The sequence below is a fragment of the Lucilia cuprina genome, chromosome 3 (genome assembly GCF_022045245.1).
Source record: "Lucilia cuprina isolate Lc7/37 chromosome 3, ASM2204524v1, whole genome shotgun sequence".
Lineage (NCBI taxonomy): Eukaryota > Metazoa > Arthropoda > Insecta > Diptera > Calliphoridae > Lucilia > Lucilia cuprina.
The window spans coordinates 7,911,615-7,926,257 of NC_060951.1; the positions used below are offsets into that span (position 1 = coordinate 7,911,615).

At 38.7% G+C, this 14,643-nt stretch overlaps 1 protein-coding gene across 1 annotated transcript in view; it reads left to right on the top strand.

Annotated features, from left to right (window-relative positions):
- Nucleotides 1–14,395, top strand: part of LOC111686171 (tetratricopeptide repeat protein 28) — a 54,990-nt gene extending 40,595 nt beyond the window's left edge. Inside the window, exons 2-6 of the mRNA XM_046945386.1 lie at nucleotides 6,028–9,145; nucleotides 9,208–9,327; nucleotides 9,396–11,064; nucleotides 11,124–11,857; nucleotides 11,918–14,395. Coding sequence (XP_046801342.1) covers nucleotides 6,028–9,145; nucleotides 9,208–9,327; nucleotides 9,396–11,064; nucleotides 11,124–11,857; nucleotides 11,918–13,926 — 7,650 coding nt within the window. The 3' untranslated portion in view covers nucleotides 13,927–14,395. The remainder of the gene's footprint in view (nucleotides 1–6,027; nucleotides 9,146–9,207; nucleotides 9,328–9,395; nucleotides 11,065–11,123; nucleotides 11,858–11,917) is intronic.
- The last annotated feature ends 248 nt before the right edge of the window (nucleotides 14,396–14,643 follow it).

Here is a 14,643-nt window from a genome sequence, read left to right on the forward strand (position 1 = left end):
ATATACTACACAAGAAACAATTCTAAAGCTTTCTTTCTTGAGGTTTAAGAAAATAAAATGTTAAAAGAGGTGTAGTAAATGCAAACAAATCTTTATGTCTGTCCAATCGAATGTATTCAATGCCCTCAAGGAATGCGTAAAACAGATGTGCCGATTTTTTTCGCTGTTGTACTGCTCCTTCTGTTAGATTTGCTCTAGATTTAGAGATTTGTAATGATCGTGTTGTTGTTGGTTTTCTTTTATATTTCTTCTTCTCTATGGTGTACCTAAGGTTGCCATTTGTTCATTCAATATTAAACAAGTTCTAGTTAATTTCTAGTTCTGTTCTAGGTCTGTTCTAGTTCAGTTCTAGTTCAGTTCTAGTTCAGTTCTAGTTCAGTTCTTGTTCAGTTCTAGTTCAGTTCTAGTTCAATTCTAGTTCAATTCTAGTTCAGTTCTAGTTCAGTTCTAGTTCAGTTCTAGTTCAGTTCTAGTTCAGTTCTAGTTCAGTTCTGTTCTAGTTCTAGTTCTGTTCTAGTTCTGTTCTAGTTCTGTTCTAGTTCTGTTCTAGTTCTGTTCTAGTTCTGTTCTAGTTCTGTTCTAGTTCTGTTCTATTTCTGTTCTATTTCTGTTCTAGTTCTGTTCTAGTTCTGTTCTAGTTCTGTTCTAGTTCTGTTCTAGTTCTGTTCTAGTTCTGTTCTAGTTCTGTTCTAGTTCTGTTCTAGTTCTGTTCTAGTTCTGTTCTAGTTCTGTTCTAGTTCTGTTCTAGTTCTGTTCTAGTTCTGTTCTAGTTCTGTTCTAGTTCTGTTCTAGTTCTGTTCTAGTTCTGTTCTAGTTCTGTTCTAGTTCTGTTCTAGTTCTGTTCTAGTTCTGTTCTGTTCTAGTTCTGTTCTAGTTCTGTTCTAGTTCTGTTCTAGTTCTGTTCTAGTTCTGTTCTAGTTCTGTTCTAGTTCTGTTCTAGTTCTGTTCTAGTTCTGTTCTAGTTCTGTTCTAGTTCTGTTCTAGTTCTGTTCTAGTTCTGTTCTAGTTCTGTTCTAGTTCTGTTCTAGTTCTGTTCTAGTTCTGTTCTAGTTCTGTTCTAGTTCTGTTCTAGTTCTGTTCTAGTTCTGTTCTAGTTCTGTTCTAGTTCTGTTCTAGTTCTGTTCTAGTTCTGTTCTAGTTCTGTTCTAGTTCTGTTCTAGTTCTGTTCTAGTTCTGTTCTAGTTCTGTTCTAGTTCTGTTCTAGTTCTGTTCTAGTTCTGTTCTAGTTCTGTCTAGTTCTGTTCTAGTTCTGTTCTAGTTTTGTTCTAGTTCTGTTCTAGTTCTGTTCTAGTTCTGTTCTAGTTCTGTTCTAGTTCTGTTCTAGTTCTGTTCTAGTTCTGTTCTAGTTCTGTTCTAGTTCTGTTCTAGTTCTGTTCTAGTTCTGTTCTAGTTCTGTTCTAGTTCTGTTCTAGTTCTGTTCTAGTTCTGTTCTAGTTCTGTTCTAGTTCTGTTCTAGTTCTGTTCTAGTTCTGTTCTAGTTCTGTTCTTCTGTTCTAGTTCTGTTCTAGTTCTGTTCTAGTTCTAGTTCTGTTCTAGTTCTGTTCTGGTTCTGTTCTAGTTCTAGTTCTGTTCTAGTTCTGTTCTAGTTCTAGTTCTGTTCTAGTTCTGTTCTAGTTCTGTTCTAGTTCTGTTCTAGTTCTGTTCTAGTTCTGTTCTAGTTCTGTTCTAGTTCTAGTTCTGTTCTAGTTCTGTTCTAGTTCTGTTCTAGTTCTGTTCTAGTTCTGTTCTAGTTCTGTTCTAGTTCTGTTCTAGTTCTGTTCTAGTTCTGTTCTAGTTCTGTTCTAGTTCTGTTCTAGTTCTGTTCTAGTTCTGTTCTAGTTCTGTTCTAGTTATGTTCTAGTTCTGTTCTAGTTCTGTTCTAGTTCTGTTCTAGTTCTGTTCTAGTTCTGTTCTAGTTCTGTTCTAGTTCTGTTCAAGTTCTGTTCTAGTTCTGTTCTAGTTCTATTCTAGTTCTGTTCTAGTTCTGTTCTAGTTCTGTTCTAGTTCTGTTCTAGTTCTGTTTTAGTTCAATTCTAGTTCTGTTTCCTTTCTGTTCTGGTTCTGTTCTAGTTCTGTTCAACTTGCAGTTCTGTTCTAGTTCTATTCTAGTTCTGTTCTAGTTCCTTTCTAGTTCTTTTCTAGATATATACCTTAAAAATAATTAAATCTGTTCTGTTCTAGTTCTGTTCTAGTTATGTTTTAGTTCTGTTCTAGTTCTGTTCTAGTTCAGTTCTAATTCAGTTCTAATTCAATTCTAATTTCTTCTTGTTATTTTCACATTTCGTTTAGCTCTGTTCTAATTCTATTCCAGTTCTGTTCAGGCTTTAGAAATCATTTAGAAATCTTTCAAAAATCCGGCAACCATTTCCCTCATCCATGATTCTCAATTTTATTATTAATTCCCTGTCTCTTATTTTCTTTACTCCCGTCATATCCACAACTAAATCTTCTTATTAAGAAAACAGACTTAAAGCAAACTAGATGATAAAAAAACGTAAGAAAAGCATTTAACTCTTTGGAATGTTGTTTACTTATATCACGAGTATTGTTTATTAAAGAAAAATTACATTTTCCCATTATAATAATTTAAATTTAAAATACATTTTAGTAGTTTAAATAAATGTTGTATGTATGTAGTTGTCGTAACACAAAGTATTTTGCTGTGGCAAACAACAAATGCTGAGGCAACAACAACATGTTTAATTTTTAGTTCTAGTTCTGTTCTAGTTCTGTTCTAGTTCTGTTCTAGTTCTGTTCTAGTTTTGTTCTAGTTCTGTTCTAGTTCTGTTCTAGTTCTGTTCTAGTTCTGTTCTAGTTCTGTTCTAGTTCTGTTCTAGTACTGTTCTAGTTCTGTTCTAGTTCTGTTCTAGTTCTGTTCTAGTTCTGTTCTAGTTCTGTTCTAGTTCTGTTCTAGTTCTGTTCTAGTTCTGTTCTAGTTCTGTTCTAGTTCTGTTCTAGTTCTGTTCTAGTTCTGTTCTAGTTCTGTTCTAGTTCTGTTCTAGTTCTGTTCTTCTGTTCTAGTTCTGTTCTAGTTCTGTTCTAGTTCTAGTTCTGTTCTAGTTCTGTTCTAGTTCTGTTCTAGTACTGTTCTAGTTCTGTTCTAGTTCTGTTCTAGTTCTGTTCTAGTTCTGTTCTAGTTCTGTTCTAGTTCTGTTCTAGTTCTGTTCTAGTTCTGTTCTAGTTCTGTTCTAGTTCTGTTCTAGTTCTGTTCTAGTTCTGTTCTAGTTCTGTTCTTCTGTTCTAGTTCTGTTCTAGTTCTGTTCTGGTTCTGTTCTAGTTCTAGTTCTGTTCTAGTTCTAGTTCTGTTCTAGTTCTGTTCTAGTTCTGTTCTAGTTCTGTTCTAGTTCTGTTCTAGTTCTGTTCTAGTTCTGTTCTAGTTCTAGTTCTGTTCTAGTTCTGTTCTAGTTCTGTTCTAGTTCTGTTCTAGTTCTAGTTCTGTTCTAGTTCTGTTCTAGTTCTGTTCTAGTTCTGTTCTAGTTCTGTTCTAGTTCTGTTCTAGTTCTGTTCTAGTTCTGTTCTAGTTCTGTTCTAGTTCTGTTCTAGTTCTGTTCTAGTTCTGTTCTAGTTCTGTTCTAGTTCTGTTCTAGTTCTGTTCTAGTTCTGTTCTAGTTCTGTTCTAGTTCTGTTCTAGTTCTGTTCTAGTTCTGTTCTAGTTCTGTTCTAGTTCTGTTCTAGTTCTGTTCTAGTTCTGTTCTAGTTCTGTTCAAGTTCTGTTCTAGTTCTGTTCTAGTTCTATTCTAGTTCTGTTCTAGTTCTGTTCTAGTTCTGTTTTAGTTCAATTCTAGTTCTGTTTTAGTTCAATTCTAGTTCTGTTTCCTTTCTGTTCTGGTTCTGTTCTAGTTCTGTTCAACTTGCAGTTCTGTTCTAGTTCTATTCTAGTTCTGTTCTAGTTCCTTTCTAGTTCTTTTCTAGATATATACCTTAAAAATAATTAAATCTGTTCTGTTCTAGTTCTGTTCTAGTTATGTTTTAGTTCTGTTCTAGTTCTGTTCTAGTTCAGTTCTAATTCAGTTCTAATTCAATTCTAATTTTCTTCTTGTTATTTTCACATTTCGTTTTAGCTCTGTTCTAATTCTATTCCAGTTCTGTTCAGGCTTTAGAAATCATTTAGAAATCTTTCAAAAATCCGGCAACCATTTCCCTCATCCATGATTCTCAATTTTATTATTAATTCCCTGTCTCTTATTTTCTTTACTCCCGTCATATCCACAACTAAATCTTCTTATTAAGAAAACAGACTTAAAGCAAACTAGATGATAAAAAAACGTAAGAAAAGCATTTAACTCTTTGGAATGTTGTTTACTTATATCACGAGTATTGTTTATTAAAGAAAAATTACATTTTCCCATTATAATAATTTAAATTTAAAATACATTTTAGTAGTTTAAATAAATGTTGTATGTATGTAGTTGTCGTAACACAAAGTATTTTGCTGTGGCAAACAACAAATGCTGAGGCAACAACAACATGTTTAATTTTTAGTAGCAACAATATATTCTAATACTTTGTAGTTGTATTAATGTTAGTAGTTGCATGTTACTGTTCTGTGCTCTCTACGGATTCAGACATAGAAATTGAGTTTATCAGAGGTGTCCAAAAAAAGCTTTAATAGAACAGAACTAGAACAGAACTAGAACAGAACTAGAACAGAACTTGAACAGAACTAGAACAGAACTAGAACAGAACTAGAACAGAACTAGAACAGAACTAGAACAGAACTAGAACAGAACTAGAACAGAACTAGAACAGAACAGAACTAGAACAGAACTAGAACAGAACTAGAACAGAACTAGGACAGAACTAGAACAGAACTAGAACAGGACTAGAACAGAACTAGAACAGAACTAGAATAGAACTAGAACTGAACTAGAACTGAACTAGAACAGAACAAGAACAGAACTAGAACAGAACTAGAGCAGAAGTAGAACAGAACTAGAACAGAACTAGAACAGGACTAGAACAGAACTAGAACAGAACTAGAATAGAACTAGAACTGAACTAGAACAGAACAAGAACAGAACTAGAACAGAACTAGAACAGAACTAGAACAGAACTAGAACAGAACTAGAACAGAACTAGAACAGAACTAGAACAGAACTAGAACAGAACTAGAACAGAACTAGAACAGAACTAGAACAGAACTAGAACAGAACTAGAACAGAACTAGAACTGAACTAGAACAGAACTAGAACAGAACTAGAACAGAACTAGAACAGAACTAGAACAGAACTAGAACAGAATTAGAACAGAACTAGAATAGAACTAGAACAGAACTAGAATATAACTAGAACTGAACTACAACTGAACTATAAACTAAGTAGTGAACTCAGACGACTTGACTTGAATTTTCTAAATAGTCCAAGTTGTACCCCCTTCCTAATACCCCACCCCTGTTCCTGTACTTACTTTGTTAATGTTTTTCATATACCTTATGACGAAAATAAATAACTTTCAAATGCAAACGGGAGGCGGCGACAAGAGAATAACATAAGAGAGCGAAAAAGAATTGAAAGAAAAAATATTTGTGATTAAGATTGAATGTCTTTAAAGATAAGCTTTTTGAATAATTGTAGTGTTGTGGTGCACTTAAAACACTAGATTGATTACTTAGATACTTTAAGTTTGCCAAGTAACTTTATATATATGCTTTATAATATATGGGAGTGCAGGAATTCGCGTATTGAACATTTTTATAATATATAGTTAAGAGAAAAGATTACTTCAATTATTTTGCTATTTTATCTAATAAATGGATTTTAAACAACCAGCAAACAAATGTTTAATCATTTGAAAAATTTTCTCAAATAATAATAAAATTAGTTGAAGAAATTGTGGTGATTTAAAGATATAAACAATTACTTAAGAGAGATAGTTGTTATCATAATAACTTAAAAGGTTTTTGTGGTAGAAAAGGGCAAATTAATTTCTTGAACTGTCGATCTATTCTTAAGAGTTATACACAATTAAACTCAACTCTTTTCCTATCTCTAACTTAAAACGCATTTACTAAAGGTTTCTTTCTCCCTCTCTCTCTCTCTCTCTTTTCAGAATGAACCCGAATGCAATCCCGAACTTACAGCTGCTAATCGGGCTTTGTTTTTGGAGAAAGTTCGCCAATCAAATGCTGCCTGCCAAAGTGGTGACTTTGGTACCGCAGTCCTGCTCTATACAGATGCTCTACAACTGGATCCGGGCAATTACATACTCTACAGTAATCGTTCAGCGGCACGCCTGAAACATGGTCAATTTGCTTTGGCCCTACAAGATGCCACCAAAGCTCGCGAACTTTGTCCTCAATGGCCGAAAGCTTACTTTCGTCAAGGTGTGGCTTTACAGTGTCTCGGACGTTATGGCGAGGCCTTAGCTTCATTCGCTGCTGGTCTAGGCCAAGATCCTCAAAATAAACAATTATTAGCAGGACTTTTAGAGGCCTCCATTAAAAGTCCTCTAAGACATGCTCTAGAGCCGACGTTGCAGCAATTACGTGCCATGAATTTAGATCAATCACCTTTTGTGGTTATATCCGTGGTGGGTCAAGAGCTTTTGCAAGCGGGACAGTACCACTCAGCCGTTACAGTATTAGAAGCCGCTTTGCGTATAGGTTCCTGTTCCCTGAAGTTGAGAGGTTCAGTTTTTAGTGCCTTAAGTTCGGCCCACTGGGCTTTAAATCAATTGGATAAAGCCATTGGCTATATGCAGCAAGATCTTGCGGTGGCTAAAAGTTTGGGCGACACAGCCGGAGAATGTCGAGCCCATGGCAATTTGGGTTCGGCATATTTTAGTCAAGGTTCCTTTAAAGAGGCCTTAACCGCCCATCGTTATCAATTGGTATTGGCTATGAAATGCAAGGACACTCAAGCTGCAGCAGCAGCCCTCACATCTTTGGGACATGTTTATACCGCCATAGGAGATTATCCCAATGCCTTGGCAAGCCATAAGCAATGTGTCCAGCTAGTAAAACAAATCGGTGATCGTTTACAGGAGGCTCGGGAAATAGGTAATGTCGGAGCGGTGTACTTAGCCATGGGAGAATTTGATTCGGCGGTGGATTGTCATACTCAACATCTAAGATTGGCACGTAAACTGGGCAACCAAGTTGAGGAAGCCAGAGCTTATTCCAATCTAGGCTCTAGTCATCATTATCGCCGTAATTTTGCCCAAGCCATGACGTTTCATGAGCAGGTTTTGAGAATTTCCCAACAACTAGGAGATCGTAATATAGAAGCACGAGCCTATGCTGGTTTGGGTCATGCGGCCCGATGTGCTGGGGACTTTGTGCAGGCCAAGAAATGGCATGAAAAACAATTGGAAATGGCGTTGGCGGCTCGAGATAAAATAGGAGAAGGAAGAGCTTGTTCTAATTTGGGAATCGTCTATCAGTTGCTAGGGGAACATGATGCCGCCTTAAAACTACATCAAGCTCATCTTACTATAGCTAGACAGCTGCATGATCGTGCTGGCATGGGTAGAGCGTATGGTAATATAGGAAATGCCTATTCCTCGGCTGGATTATATGAGGCCGCCATTAAATACCATAAACAGGAATTGACCATTAGTAAAGAGGTAAATGATCGCAGTGCCGAGGCTTCTACGCATGGCAATTTGGCTGTGGCTTATCAAGCTCTAGGAGCTCATGATATGGCTCTCATACACTACCGAGCCCATTTGAATATAGCCCGGGAATTGAAGGATACCCAAGGCGAGGCTTGTGCTTTATTAAATTTGGGTAACTGCTTAAGTTCCCGACAGGAATTTGCCCAGGCCGTACCCTATTATGAACAGTATTTAATGTTGTCCCAAGAACTGGGAGATGTGGCAGCCGAAGGCAAGGCTTGTCACTTTTTGGGCTATGCCCACTACTGCATAGGCAACTATCGGGAAGCTGTAAGATATTACGATCAAGATTTAGCTTTGGCCAAAGATTTACAAGATAAAATGAACATGGGTAGAGCTTATTGTAATCTAGGTTTGGCTCATCTAGCGTTGGGCAACAATCAAGCCGCACTGGAGTGTCAGAAATACTTTTTGGCGGTGGCTCATATGACCAATCATTTATCGGGCAAGTTTCGTGCTTTAGGCAATATAGGTGATATTTTGATTAGAACTGGAGAGATAGAGGAAGCCGCTAAAATGTATCAGAGACAACTGACTTTGGCCCGTCAATCCCGCGAAAGATCTATGGAGGCTGCTGCCTGTGGAGCTTTAGGTTTGGCTCATCGTTTAATTAAGAAATACGACAAAGCTTTGGGTTATCACACCCAAGAGTTGACCTTAAGACAGGAAATGTCCGATCTGAAAGGAGAATGTAAAGCTCATGGTCATTTGGGAGCGGTGCACATGGCTTTGTGCAATTACACTCATGCGGTGAAGTGTTATCAGGAGCAATTGGAAAGGGCTCAAGAGTTGCAAGATTCCGCCATAGAGGCACAAGCTTATGGTAATTTGGGTATAGCAAAGCTTAACATGGGTCACTATGAAGATGCTATAGGTTATTTGGAACAACAATTGGGCACCTTGGAAAGAGTTAATCTACCTACTACACAACATGATCGGGCAAGAGCTTTAGGTCATTTGGGAGATTGTTATGATGCCTTGGGCGACTATGAGGAAGGCATTAAGTGCCATGAACGTCATTTACAATTGGCCACTTCCTTGCAAAGTTTTCGTGATCAAGAAAGAGCTTATCGGGGTTTGGGTCACAGCCATCGAGCTTTAGGCAATCTGCAAGAAGCTTTAGTTTGTCTAGAGAAACGTTTAGTGGTGGCCCATGAGTTAGGCAGTCCAGAAGTGAAAGCAGTATCCTATGGAGATTTGGGTAACATACATTGTGCTTTGGGTAATCACGAACAAGCCGTCAACTGTTTGGAGCATCAGCAGGAAATAGCTAGAGAATTAGGTGATCGAATGCTTGTGTCCGATGCCACCAGTGCTTTGGGCAATGTCTATCAACGAATGGGCGATAATGATGGTGCTTTAAAGCTACACAAAATGGACTTGGAAATGGGTGAACATTTGGGTAATGCCTTTATGCAGGCCAGAGCTTGTGGCAATTTGGGAGCTGTCTACGAAGCAATACGTTCCTATGTGGATGCGGTAAAATTTTATGAGAAACAATTGGCTTTAACTGCGGATCGTTTGAGTAAAACGTATGCTTGTGGGTCGTTGGGTAAGTGGGACTTTGAGGTCTGTTAAATGCGAAAAATTTAATTTGTTTTCATTTTCCATTAGGGCGTGTATTTCATCAGATGGGTCAGCATGCCCAAGCTCTTAACTATTTAAAGCAGGGCTTGAGTATAGCACAATCGATTAATAAATCGGAAGATGAGGCCAAAATAAGACATCAATTGGGTAAGTTTTTACACAAGACTTTAATATTGGACCGATTGAAACTTTAATGCTGATATCCTTCCTTACAGGTCTTGCCCTCAGAGCTTCCGGTGATAATGAAGGTGCTAAACTACAAATGGAAACGGCGGCCCAACTATTGGAATCGGTACGCTATGATCAACGTAGTCCCGAGGCTCGCAGCAGTCTCTTCGATTTGCAAACCTCTTGCTATCACATCCTGCAGCAAATCTTTGTAGCCATGCAACGTAATGAAGATGCTTTAGTGGCGGCGGAACGTTGTAAGGCCCGCTCCATGCCCGATACTAATAGTATTTCACGCAAAACCATGATGACTTGCAGCGAAAGCATCTATGATATTGTCAATCGCACCAAAACCAATGTTTTGTACTATAGTTTAGCGGGAGATGAGCTATACGCCTGGTTTTTACAGCCCCAAAAGGGTATTGTGCGTTTTCACTCCATTAAAATTAGTGAGGAGTCGTTGAAAATGTCTACTGAAAAGTTGGCCGAACATGCCAAGGATTCGGAGGATAAGGAAAGTCTTTTGGAGCGTTATATCAACATGGTGCGTGATAATTTGGGTGTTAATTCGGATTCGGTGTTACACGAAGGCGATGGCAGTGGTTGGCGTTCTAGTTCCGAGAACCTCTTAGATGATTTCTCTAATGAAAGATCGGGATTTTTGCGCATGGTTAATCGCAATCATTTAATGAACTCCTCTAACTATTCTCTAAGTTCCCTGTTCAGTTTGGGTTCTGTAGGCGGTTCGGTGGCTAGTCTGCAGGGCTCTACTCGCTCAATAGGCAGTTTGCAAGGTTCCTCACGTTCTCGTCGTGCTCCCATGCTGCCCGCTTGGCAAGGTCCTTCTTGTTTGCATACTTTGTTTAATATTCTATTGTCTCCCTTTGATGATCTTTTGCCTACGGGTGGAGCTGTCTCTAGACAAGGACGCAAAGAGTTGATTCTGGTACTTGACAATGAACTGTACTTGGTGCCTTTTGCTATTCTACGCAGTGCCAAAGAAGATGGTGAATATTTATCGGAAAGATGTTCTCTTATTACAGTGCCGTCTCTGCAATCTTTAAGATTGAAAAGTAAAATGTTGCGTTCCCGAGAGTTGGCGGAAAATCTAAATACTGCTCTAGTGGTGGGAGGACCACGCATTCCCTCGACCTTATCCGAAACTTGGGGTTGGTCAGAGTCACCAGCTTCTCTACAGGAGGCAGCCATGGTCGCTGATATGCTGCAGGCTAAAACTTTGGCAGGCTGTAATGCCACCAAAGAGGCGGTAGTGTCCGAGTTACCCTCAGCGGAGTGTGTACACTTTGCCGCAAATCTAAGTTGGAAAATGGGCGCCGTCGTTTTAAGTCCTGGTGATGTAGTGGATTCTCAGTCACAGAAACGTTTCTATCAGTCTTCGAATGGTGAAAATTCAGCGGAACAAGATGAGACTCCCGAGTTGTCCGGTGGCAATATGGAATTGCCTCAACTATCCGATTTTATTTTATCCTCCAATGATGTTACAAATATGAAACTTAATGCAAAGTTAGTGGTTTTAAGTTCCTATCATTCTATAGAACCTATAACGGGTACAGGGGTAGCTAATTTGGCCGGTAGTTGGTTGTGTGCCGGAGCTGGGGCTGTCTTAATATCGCTATGGCCAGTGCCGGAAACAGCAGCCAAGATTTTGTTAAGAGCTTTCTATTCAGCTCTATTGCAAGGTGTAAGAGCTGCCAGGTGGGTTTCCGATTTCCATTAAGATTTGTATCTCTTACTCACAAACTTTATATTTACAGAGCTTTGGCGGAAGCTATGCAAACGGTTCAACATACCAAGCACTTTGCCCATCCCGCCAACTGGGCGGGTTTCTTACTTATAGGTGGCAATGTTCGACTCTCCAATAAGGTGGCCCTAATGGGTCATGCTTTATGTGAACTTATGCGTACCCCTGATAAATGTCGTGATGCTTTGCGTGTCTGTTTGCATTTGGTGGAGAAGAGTTTGCAGCGTATACATCGTGGTCAAAAGAATGCCATGTATACGACACAAAAGAGCATAGAGAATAAGGCAGGACCAGTGGGAGGTTGGAAAGATCTGTTAATGGCAGTGGGTTTTCGTTTTGAACCGGCCGCCAATGGCATACCTTCAAGTGTTTTCTTTCCTCAAGCCGATCCCGAAGATCGTCTTTCACAATGCTCCGCCAGTTTACAGGCTCTATTGGCTTTAACTCCTTTAACTCTACAGGCTTTAGCTAAACTTGTTAATAGCTCGGAAGTAGCGGATGATATAATAGCCGTCATACGCAATGTTCTGACTCAATATCCTCCCAAGGGAAGTCCCGAAATAGAGGTATCCATAGAAATACCTTTATCGGTTAGATTATGGCGTGTAGCAGGTTGCCATGAACTGTTGGCTTCTGTAGGTTTTGATCTTACCGAAGTCGGTCAAGATCAGGTGACTTTAAGGACTGGCAAACAGGCCAATCGCAGAACTTGTCAATTTGTTTTGCAGGCGTTGTTAGCTTTATTTGGTAAGTTGTGTTGTTATTAGAAAAAAAATTATAAGTAATAATGGTTTTTCCCTTTCACAGACACCCAAGAGGCCCCCAAAACTTTGGGCTTAGATTCCTCCAGCAGCTGTGAGTCTTTAATAGAGGAGTCAGCAGCCGATTTAACTTTAACAAACACCGCTCCCAATCTACCCGCCTTAACTTCTACACCGCATCAGAATTTAAACCTGGATACTGCGAAAACCTTAAATATGGGCTTGACCTTACCGCCTCTACCCATAAATCGTTCACGCTTAATAAGCAATGGCAGTGGAGCTTTTATATCTTACGTTAGAAGGCGAGGAGAACCTGATGGTGGCAGAACCGATAATGAGTCTACACCGGCCAGTGCATCCAGCAGTTCGGGTGTTCTATATCCCACTTTAGATTCCAGTTTAAATAACACCACAGATAGTGAACTATCAGATGGTTATATCTCTCAATCGCATATAACCAAAACAAATGCTTGCCGCTTGGGTCCCGCCACTTTGAGAGGTCCCATAAGAGTTTCTAGACCGGGAGGTGGAGGAGAAAGTGATGCTGCTTTTACTCCTAGTCCTCCGGTAACAAATCAAAATCCTGTAGATCCTAATGTTTCTTTGGCTTTGGCCCATCAGACTAGAATACGCAATTTATACTCTGGCAGTGGCATGGGTTATTTGGGAGACAATGTTATACCCGAAATGTCGGCAGTACCGCCCACCAACAACAATCGCCGACCAGATAGCTCTAGTTCGGCTAGTTCTACCACAGATTGGGAGGGTTCTGGTCATGCTACAGTATTACGCAGAGGAGGTCTCATGCCTCCTTTACCACCTCCCCGACAAAATATGCCTTTGGTGGATAGTTTAAGGCCTTTAGCGCCCATGGCTCCGGTCTACAATAATTTGGGACAATCAGTGGGATCTGCCAACACTGCCAGCGGAACCCTAGACTCCAACAGCAGTGAATCAGATTTCGAAAGAGGATTAAAGGTGGGACAAATGTCTCACTTCCGTTTGAAACCTAAAATCAAACTGGGCAGTGCCCAAACATCGGTGGCCGCTAGGGTTAATAAAGAACATGCCTTATTTATGGATCGTTTAAGTGTTAGAACCGAGGTTAATACCTTAGCCTCAACGGCAACTGCGGTAGCTGGGTCGTCAACAACGGTAAACAACAATAATACGGCGGGCAGTAGGAAACCCATTAATCTACCAGAAGATGAAGACAATGCTTTAGTGTTTAATGCTTCCAATTTATACTTCTCCCAAGCAGACAATGATCTGCTGCAGGAAGCTAAAAAGGATTTAAGTTCCTCCACAGCGAGTGGTCTCACCAACTCTAGTAATATCAATTCCCAAGGAGCTGTAGCTAAGGAGGCGGTTAAGACCAATCAGAAAACCATACAAGATTCCATAATGCGACACATGAATAGAGAAATGACACCCACTATTTCCGAAGTCTATCACGAACGCAATTTGGGCTTGGGTCTGGCTCCACCACTTTCAAAACTTTTGCTTAGCAAAAACTATGATGAAAGTGAAACCTGTAAAACCACTCCTAATAATAATAGTAATGCTTTGAAATCTTTAGTGGATGCTGTTAGTGAAATGGAACTAAGTGGTGCCTCCTCTACATCATCCGTTAGTACGGCCAATACCAAGACTCTGAATACCCAAAGTTCTAGTAATAGTGCGACAGCCAAAGATGTCTGTTCGATTTGTGGTGAACCGGCCGATATTATATGTCGCTGCAAGGCAGCCACCGTGCAAAAGAAATCCAATCTTAAACCCTGGCTAAGTAATGTACCCTCGAGTATTGTCAAGGCCAGTGATCTGACAACAGCCGATAATTTAGAGAGACAACATAAGATACGCACTAGTGTGACGAGTAATATTGCGAATTTAAAACGAGCACCCAGTCCATTTAATGAATTCTGTCGAAGGGATGAAGGAGATGGCCGTTCGGTAGCCGATTCCCAGTGTAGTAGTAATTATAAGAATATAACCGCTTTAAAGAATGATGCTGCCAGCCAACAGACAAATGGAGTGGCGAATAGAAAGGTGTAAATGGAGATCAAAAACCCGCTCTCTTAATAAAATGTATTTCTTTAAAAATATAGAGCATACGTTAAAAGCTTTCATGATTTATTATATACCGTTAGAAATGTGACTTTATTTTAAAGATTTTTTTAACTTATATTATAAAAGTTATTATTATCAATTTTAGTCTAATTAATTTAATCTTGTTTTTTATCATTTTATTTTATACATTTTTTTAATAATTTTAAAAATATATTTATTTAAAATTGTATATCATTAGCAAACAATGCAATATCTATGGTATTATACACGTATTTATGTAATTTCTTTTGATGTATAGTAATAGCTTTCATATTAATTAGTTCTTTAGAATTTCTTCGACTTTTTCGATTTCTTTCTATATAAAAAAAACAGAACTGATAAACTTTAATTGTATTAATTATTTTTTATGGTATTTTCTTAATTATATTAATAATTTAATAAATATTAAATAGTATTAAAAATATTTAAATTATAACCGTTTCAATTTTGAACCAAACTGATTCTATTGAGGTTTAACTTATGGTGCAGCTATTTAATAAGCAGCTCACTTGAGTCCATTTCATTTTGCGAAATTATGTTTCCCTAGTATTCTTAACTTATTAAGTTTTCTTGTAAAGCTCATTTATATCTGACCAAAACAGAGCATTACTTTGGTATGTTCTCAGTTTTCAGTAAATGTAGGGCGCGGCAGCGTCCTTTCTT